This window comes from Chelon labrosus (assembly GCF_963514085.1).
Source record: "Chelon labrosus genome assembly, contig: SCAFFOLD_13_1, whole genome shotgun sequence".
NCBI lineage: Eukaryota > Metazoa > Chordata > Actinopteri > Mugiliformes > Mugilidae > Chelon > Chelon labrosus.
In genome coordinates, this window is record NW_028181779.1 from 221,386 (window position 1) to 230,255 (window position 8,870).

Genomic DNA, 8,870 nt, shown 5'->3' on the forward strand with positions numbered 1-8,870 from the left:
ACATAAGTAAAAAGTAAACATGCACAGTTGATACTGGCTCCTTTATGCATTCACAGAATAGATTGAAGAAAGCAATATAATTCATTAAACATTTCAAGTTGTGCTCAGCAAAAATATTGCACTGATATGACATTGCTGTGTTGTAATAAGTGATTTTTTTTTTTAAATAAATAATCAATAGCGCAGTGTCTATAGATTTCATCACTTGCCGACCGCTCTCTGTATTCTGTCAGTGATTCAGAAGACAATAAAAAAGACAAACTGCTTGGGTCAATAAATTCATATTGATGAAAAAAAAAAAAAAAAAAGTGTAACTCATAATTAAAACATGTACAGCTCAGTTAAAAATTTAAGCTCAAAATTCTCTTTTTAAAAAGGGAGCTCCAATCTTGGAGTATTCCCAAATTTCATCGGTTCAGTTGCTGAAGCCCTTAATAGTCATGGGGGCTTGAAACCACACATAATCCTGGCCGTCTGAGCCCTCGGCCCTTGGTTCCACAAAGATGCTGGGATCAGTAGACAGAGCGATGACTCGGTTCTTTACACGAGTTGGGACTTTAAATTGTAGCTTAGGGCGGAACCAGCCGACGCCGCAATCCCTGTGAGCCAGCGCCAAGACCGTGGTGGGCATCAGTCGAACAGGCCTGGTGTCAGACAAAAGGTCAGCTATGAAAAGAGTGCAGAAGAGTTGCCTTAAGCACGACGACACCCGTAGACATTGATCTCCGCCGGCCAATACCAGAGCCTCCATACTGATCTCATACAGCTCTTTGGGGAGAATGAGGGAGCCACCCATTAACAGTAGCACGCGGGGCACCCTGCTCACGGAAAACAGCACCTCCAGCTGCTGCAGCACCTCCTCCAGCTCCTGAAGGGTCTGCTGACACTTGCGCGAGTCCACGTCTGCGGACTGCGCCGGCCTCCGACTCGCTGCGTCTTTATCCTGACAAGCAAAACCAGTAATGAAACACTCCACAAAACTCCTTCATTTGTGAACACCTGAAGTGCTCTACAATAACATTTCCTCCTCACCTGCATTGATGCTTGCTGTTTCTTCTGGGAGTACACCAGCTGGTCGTACGTCATGGGCAGCTGCTGCCTCTGATAAAGAATGCACTTGAGGATCTCACTGACGAAGCGGCAGCAGCCTTCCTGAGTCACAGTGCCGGGGAACACTACATTCACACGGCCTTCCTGTTGTGCTTTTCTCACAACCTCAGCATCTCTGTCCTCTGTGTCAGTATGTTGTTTACCGGCACTGGAGTCTTGAAACCTTCCCAGACTAGAAGTGTTGTCCTCTTGTGTGTTATCTGCATAGAAACAGAAAAAAAGTCATATGAGAAATGGACCAGTATTACTCAATTCTAGCTGGTTTAATGTTCAGTAGGCCTGTTTTCTAATAAAGAGATTGTGCTCACTTTGAAAAAACTCAACATATAGCTAATATCTGGCTGTTGTGGGAGAATTAAGTCCAGTCCAATTATTCTAGTTTAAAAGGAGGTACGTCAAGTATTGTTCTTACTTTTCTGACTTTTATTTTTCATATCTTTTCACATAGTATACAACTTTTGGATGAGTGTGAAATGCCTTCAAGAAACCAAACAAGTCCAGTCGCCTTTTATTCAGCTTTTGTTTTAAAAAAATACAATGATCAGCCACAACATGTCTGATAACTCACAAAGGGCCACCATTTTAACGAACTGGAGCGTTCATGAGTTTACTAGGTGGGCTTTCTATTCACAATACAGCAGTGTAGTCATTTCCAAGTCTAAACGTTTCTCACCTGAGACTGAACCTTCACCACCTCTGCCACTTGCCTCAGGTACACGTCGTTGCTGCGTCTGTTGTGTTCGTTGACGGCGAAGTCCAGAGCATTTCGCACACCTGGGTCGTTGATATCAGCGTCGCTGAGGCCGCCGGGCATCCCACTGTACCCAACGGCGAAAACGGCGGCGAGGACAGGCAACACAATCTTCCACATCGTGTCTCTCTTTCTCTCGGCGGTCGCAGCGACAGGAGTCGGAGTCAAAACAACAAACACACATTTGGCGTCGCCTTCCTGTAATATAAGCTGCAACGTCACGGCTGCCCTGCGCACTCGGAGTGGCATACCTCGGCAGCCAATCAACAATCAGTGCAACACACCCTCATCTCGTTGGGACATAAGTCTGCTTTTCTCTTATCTTCGCAACGGTGAGGCTTTAAGTACATGTTCTTGTTTTTTTTTTCTTTTGTGAAAATTAACGGGACACTCCAAACAAACACGGGGTGTTAATGCGCGCGGTGGCTCAATTTTGACGCACGCAGCTTTTACGCGTTTTGAGGAAAAATAAATATATTCAACCTCTGACCTAGTGCACGTCAACCTTTGGAGCAGGCACGATGCAAAGACTGGAGGCTTTGAAGTAAGAATGAAAACTTCTATTGAAGAACTGCATTCATACATTAATGAGATGTCATTTTAATTGAGGTGATATTTTTTATTTTTTTTTGTCCACGCTTTGCAGGGAAACTTTCTTTGGCTTGGATGTCGTCCAACAGCAGTTTCTTATCGGTACTGCAGTGACAGTTGGCGGAATACTGGCATACTTGGTGCACAACAGGAGAAAAGTGAAAAGCATTCCTCTCGGTGAAGGCTGGTGGGGAGCAGGGAGAAAGCCACTGTCAGAGGATGATAAAATCTATCCCTTTAAAGTGCAAACGTCAGATCAAGAGATTCAGGTGGGCTCAAACATTGGATGACTTTTAACAGGATTAAAATATTTGTGTGAAGTAATCAGCCGTGCTCCTATTGAACAGGACCTCCATGAGCGCATTGACAGAACCCGCTACACCGATCCCTTAGAAGATAGCTGCTTCCACTATGGCTTCAATTCCACTTATCTCAAGAAAGTGGTTTCCTACTGGAGACATGAGTTTGACTGGAAGAAGCAGGTGGCAATGCTTAATGAGTATCCACACTTTAAAACCAAAATAGAAGGTATACACAGCATCACAATTTTCAATCTCCAGTGTTTTGTGATCATTCGAATGTTTGGCCTTGTGTTTTCTCACACCACTGCCTGTGCTGTAATACAGGACTGGATGTACACTTCATCCACGTGCGCCCACCTCGCCGCGAGAACCAGAAGGTCCTGCCTCTCATGCTCGTCCACGGCTGGCCGGGCTCCTTCTATGAGTTCTACAAGATTCTGCCGCTTCTCACGCAGAACCACGACGGTGTCGCGTTTGAGGTCATATGCCCATCCATCCCCGGCTACGGTTTCTCCGAAGCCCCTCATAAGCAAGGTAGATCATTCAAAACAAAGCCAAAGTGCGTTCCAGCCTGAGCAGCGGGTGTTTACAAAATGTGCTCCACTTTCAGGGTTCAACAGCCTCGCGGCTGCCAGGATTTTCCTGACACTGATGGAGCGTTTGGGGTTCTCAAAGTTCTATCTGCAGGGAGGAGACTGGGGCTCGCTCATCACCACCAACATGGCACAGATGAAGCCTCAGTAAGCACTAAACAAAGCACTTACAGAAAATACAAGTTATCAAGTTATGGTGAGGAATTTCCACCTCCCTCTTGTTAAACATTGTGACATTCTGACCGCAGAACAGTGCTTGCGGTGTGTGTGTGCACAGATTAACCAAAACCCATGACAATGCAAATTCCTGATAAACTGAGCTGATATAGAACAGAATAGACTTCATTGCCATTTGCACAGGTACATGAAAGTACAGGTACGTTGGAATACTTGTGTGAAGTTCCCTGAGTAAAAATATAAAAATAAACAGTAGTTTATTGCATATAAGGTTATGGCCAGTGGTGTTTCACGTCCTGTGTCCTTCCACCTGAGCAGAGAGTGAGCTGGATGGTGTTGGTTGCTGAGGATGCTCTGCTTTTCTCTTGCAGCAATGTGTGTTAAGTGTATCCATGGAGGGGAGGCCGATGATCCTCTCTTGCGGTCTTGACGACTCGTTGAAGGGCTTTTCTCTCAGCCTTGGTTGTGTTTCCAAACCACACTGTGATGCCGCCAGTGAGAATGTTCTCAATGTGCCCTCTGTAGGCCTGGGCGAGAGGCTGACGTCTCAGTTCTGGCCTTCTTTGGCAGTCCGATGAAGTAAAGCCACCTGCTAGCCCTGGTTTTCGTGGCCCAGCTCAGGTCTGCTGACATGCCCGTGTTTGATGAGACCCAGGATGCCTGTGTCATCTGCATATTTAATGGTGACATTGTTATTGTGAGTGGAGACACAGTCATAGGTGTACAGGGCGTAGAGTTTAGGGCTGAGGCAGCAGCCCTGGAGAGGTTGAAACTTTTGTTTCCCCATCTGCACCACCTGTTGTCTGTCTATTAGTGAATCCAAAATCCAATTACAGGTGGGTGTTGGTACTGCAAGATCTGTCAGCTTCACAATCAGCTTGATTGGACGCCGGATGGTGTTAAAGGCTGAGCTGTATTTCAGGAAGAGCATACGGACAGCGTGGAGTAAAGCGCCAGGGACACTGCGTCATCCACTGATCTGTTGGTGCGGCAGGCAAACTGTAGGGGGGTCCACTGTGTCTGGACCCACTGAGTTTATTGACTGATTAATCAGTTTTTTGAGGCACTTCATCAAGACTGATGTGAGTGCCACCGGCCCGAAATCATTCAGTGCGGATGGATGCATTTGCATGTTTTGGCACTGATACTATGACAGAAGATTTGAAGGATCATGGAACTGTCTCCTGTATAAGAAAGGAGGTGGAAATGTGTATGACCCGGCCCTGCCAGCTGTTCAGTACAGGCCTTCAGGACTCTAGGTGACACTCCATCAGGTCCTTCAGCCTTTGGGGGGGCTATAAATCCACATTTAACAGAGAATAACACGTTTTACAACCTGTAATCTTGATAATATTGACACTTTTTTTCCTGTTTCACAACTTATCTTTTCTAGCTGTGTGAAAGGTCTCCACCTAAACATGATCCTATCAAAGAGAGGTTTCAAAATGCTGTTGTCCCTCATGATTGGTCCATATCTGCCCTTCCTGGTGGGCTTCGGTCGGGAAGATGTTCGCCGCTTGTTCCCCTTCTTTGAGAAGAATGTATGGGCGATACTGAGGGAAACAGGCTACCTTCACATTCAGGGCACTAAACCGGACACTGCAGGTGGGAACACACACAGCAAGTAAACAATCTCACTAACGCTGATCAAACAGTGGCTATAGATTACAATCACTGGGGCAATGTTTCTTCAACCTGATTGAAATCATTGATCAGGAACTCTAAGTGTTTAAACAGAAGAATCCATGTGTCTACATGCCACAAAAGAAACAGAATCTAACTTTTTATAACACATCCAAAGAGGTTTTGCAAATTAAATGAGCCCCTCCCCCAACTTTATTACCAACTTGTTTTTCTACCACACTTCTGTCCCTCCTGGAAACTCATCGTGCTTAACCTAAATGGGGATAACTTATGAAGCTGATTTGCAGATGCTGATATGTAAGGTTTACACCACCTTGAACATTCCTTCCCATCGGGCGAGTCTGAGGTCGTTAAATGAGGCGTTTATTTATACCAATTGGGCGTTTATTCTGATTATTAAGGGTAAAACCAGTGTCCATGTAATTGTAGAGTATTGACAAGTCAAAGTCAAATTGACTGTTCATCACAACTAAAGCAAATCAACCTCGAACAAGCCAACTTCCAACTTCCCGACTCTTAATTTGTGTTTGCAGGTTGTGGAGTGAATGACTCTCCTGTGGGCTTGGCAGCCTACATTCTGGAAAAGTTCTCCACCTGGACTGATACAAACAACCGAGAACTGGAGGATGGCGGGCTGGAAGTGTACAAGCATTATACTTGTCACATCAATTACATGAAAGGTTTTTCTGATTGTAATTAATAAAAATATGGCTTTTTGTACAGAAAATTCAGCCTGGATGACCTCTTGACAAATGTCATGATCTACTGGACCACAGGCTCCATAGTGTCCTCCATGCGCTTCTACAAAGAGAACTTGAAGAGTGATCCTGACAGTAGAGTGGATGGAAAGTATGTGCCAACTGTTTATACTATCTAATTATTTTGCAAATCTGAAATCTTTAATTTGATCCTCTCATGTGAGGATAGTTAATAAAAATACATCTTTTGTTTCAGGACTAATGTTTTTGTGCCTACTGGACTGGCTGCCTTCCCTGGAGAGCTGATGCATTGCCCTAAATCATGGGCGCAAACTAAGTATCAAGACATCTACACCTACACGTTCATGCCCCGAGGTGGCCACTTTGCTGCCTTTGAAGAGCCCGAGCTGTTAGCCGACGACATTTTCCATTTTGTCAAAAAAGTGGAGAAGAAGTTCTGAGCTGTTTGATGCACTTTCAGACCAATGCACTTATGGCACATTTATTTTTTTTTTTTTATTGATTATTCCAAATGGGATAAATGCCAATCCTTGTAGCTCGATCTTCTCCACATCACAACACGTCATGTTGCTTGATTATTGCAGAGTTTTAGTAAACATAAGTAAAAAGTAAACATGCACAGTTGATACTGGCTCCTTTATGCATTCACAGAATAGATTGAAGAAAGCAATATAATTCATTAAACATTTCAAGTTGTGCTCAGCAAAAATATTGCACTGATATGACATTGCTGTGTTGTAATAAGTGATTTTTTTTTTAAATAAATAATCAATAGCGCAGTGTCTATAGATTTCATCACTTGCCGACCGCTCTCTGTATTCTGTCAGTGATTCAGAAGACAATAAAAAAGACAAACTGCTTGGGTCAATAAATTCATATTGATGAAAAAAAAAAAAAAAAAAGTGTAACTCATAATTAAAACATGTACAGCTCAGTTAAAAATTTAAGCTCAAAATTCTCTTTTTAAAAAGGGAGCTCCAATCTTAGAGTATTCCCAAATTTCATCGGTTCAGTTGCTGAAGCCCTTAATAGTCATGGGGGCTTGAAACCACACATAATCCTGGCCGTCTGAGCCCTCGGCCCTTGGTTCCACAAAGATGCTGGGATCAGTAGACAGAGCGATGACTCGGTTCTTTACACGAGTTGGGACTTTAAATTGTAGCTTAGGGCGGAACCAGCCGACGCCGCAATCCCTGTGAGCCAGCGCCAAGACCGTGGTGGGCATCAGTCGAACAGGCCTGGTGTCAGACAAAAGGTCAGCTATGAAAAGAGTGCAGAAGAGTTGCCTTAAGCACGACGACACCCGTAGACATTGATCTCCGCCGGCCAATACCAGAGCCTCCATACTGATCTCATACAGCTCTTTGGGGAGAATGAGGGAGCCACCCATTAACAGTAGCACGCGGGGCACCCTGCTCACGGAAAACAGCACCTCCAGCTGCTGCAGCACCTCCTCCAGCTCCTGAAGGGTCTGCTGACACTTGCGCGAGTCCACGTCTGCGGACTGCGCCGGCCTCCGACTCACTGCGTCCTTATCCTGACAAGCAAAACCAGTAATGAAACACTCCACAAAACTCCTTCATTTGTGAACACCTGAAGTGCTCTACAATAACATTTCCTCCTCACCTGCATTGATGCTTGCCGTTTCTTCTGGGAGTACACCAGCTGGTCGTACGTCATGGGCAGCTGCTGCCTCTGATAAAGAATGCACTTGAGGATCTCACTGACGAAGCGGCAGCAGCCTTCCTGAGTCACAGTGCCGGGGAACACTACATTCACACGGCCTTCCTGTTGTGCTTTTCTCACAACCTCAGCATCTCTGTCCTCTGTGTCAGTATGTTGTTTACTGGCACTGGAGTCTTGAAACCTTCCCAGACTAGAAGTGTTGTCCTCTTGTGTGTTATCTGCATAGAAACAGAAAAAAAGTCATATGAGAAATGGACCAGTATTACTCAATTCTAGCTGGTTTAATGTTCAGTAGGCCTGTTTTCTAATAAAGAGATTGTGCTCACTTTGAAAAAACTCAACATATAGCTAATATCTGGCTGTTGTGGGAGAATTAAGTCCAGTCCAATTATTCTAGTTTAAAAGGAGGTAGCCCCTACGTCAAGTATTGTTCTTACTTTTCTGACTTTTATTTTTCATATCTTTTCACATATTGTACAACTTTTGGATGAGTGTGAAATGCCTTCAAGAAACCAAACAAGTCCAGTCGCCTTTTATTCAGCTTTTGTTTTTGTTTTTAAAAAATACAATGATCAGCCACAACATGTCTGATAACTCAAAAAGGGCCACCATTTTAACGAACTGGAGCGTTCATGAGTTTACTAGGTGGGCTTTCTATTCACAATACAGTAGTGTAGTCATTTCCAAGTCTAAACGTTTCTCACCTGAGACTGAACCTTCACCACCTCTGCCACTTGCCTCAGGTACACGTCGTTGCTGCGTCTGTTGTGTTCGTTGACGGCGAAGTCCAGAGCATTTCGCACACCTGGGTCGTTGATATCAGCGTCGCTGAGGCCGCCGGGCATCCCGCTGTACCCAACGGCGAAAACGGCGGCGAGGACAGCCAACACAATCTTCCACATCGTGTCTCTCTTTCTCTCGGCGGTCGCAGCTGCAAGAGTCGGAGTCAAAACAACAAACACACATTTGGCGTCGCCTTCCTGTAATATAAACTGCAACGTCACGGCTGCCCTGCGCACTCGGAGTGGCATACCTCGGCAGCCAATCAACAATCAGTGCAACACAACCTCATCTCGTTGGGACATAAGTCTGCCTTTCTCTTATCTTCGCAACGGTGAGGCTTTAAGTACATGTTCTTGTTTTTTTTTTTCTTTTGTGAAAATTAACGGGACACTCCAAACAAACACGGGGTGTTAATGCGCGCGGTGGCTCACTTTTGACGCACGCAACTTTCTACGCGTTTTGAGGAAAAATAAATATATTCAACCTCTGACCTAGTGCGCGTCAACCTTTGGAG

The 8,870-nt window shown here is 44.8% G+C and overlaps 3 protein-coding genes across 3 annotated transcripts; 1 reads left to right on the forward strand and 2 right to left on the reverse strand.

Moving 5' to 3' along the window:
* Positions 1-22: 22 nt before the first annotated feature.
* On the reverse strand, positions 23-1,981 carry LOC311509671 (MAD2L1-binding protein-like; the record flags this gene model as incomplete). Its single annotated transcript, XM_084575093.1, has 4 exons — positions 23-943; positions 1,033-1,310; positions 1,679-1,700; positions 1,784-1,981. The coding sequence occupies 4 exons, from the start codon at positions 1,979-1,981 to the stop codon at positions 416-418; spliced, it is 1,026 nt and encodes a 341-aa protein (XP_084431219.1). The 3' UTR covers positions 23-415.
* LOC311509681 (epoxide hydrolase 1-like) lies at positions 1,850-6,664 on the forward strand. Its single transcript, XM_084575104.1, has 10 exons — positions 1,850-2,193; positions 2,356-2,405; positions 2,508-2,721; positions 2,800-2,980; positions 3,079-3,288; positions 3,365-3,494; positions 4,918-5,129; positions 5,702-5,810; positions 5,892-6,017; positions 6,123-6,664. Exons 2-10 carry the CDS (start codon positions 2,383-2,385, stop codon positions 6,325-6,327), a joined length of 1,410 nt encoding a protein of 469 aa, XP_084431230.1. The 5' UTR covers positions 1,850-2,193; positions 2,356-2,382; the 3' UTR covers positions 6,328-6,664.
* On the reverse strand, positions 6,507-8,773 carry LOC311509683 (MAD2L1-binding protein-like). The gene is made up of 3 exons (XM_084575106.1): positions 8,278-8,773; positions 7,514-7,791; positions 6,507-7,424 (listed from the first exon to the last, which is right to left on the reverse strand). The coding sequence occupies exons 2-3, from the start codon at positions 7,565-7,567 to the stop codon at positions 6,897-6,899; spliced, it is 582 nt and encodes a 193-aa protein (XP_084431232.1). The 5' UTR covers positions 7,568-7,791; positions 8,278-8,773; the 3' UTR covers positions 6,507-6,896.
* Between the last annotated feature and the right edge of the window lie 97 nt (positions 8,774-8,870).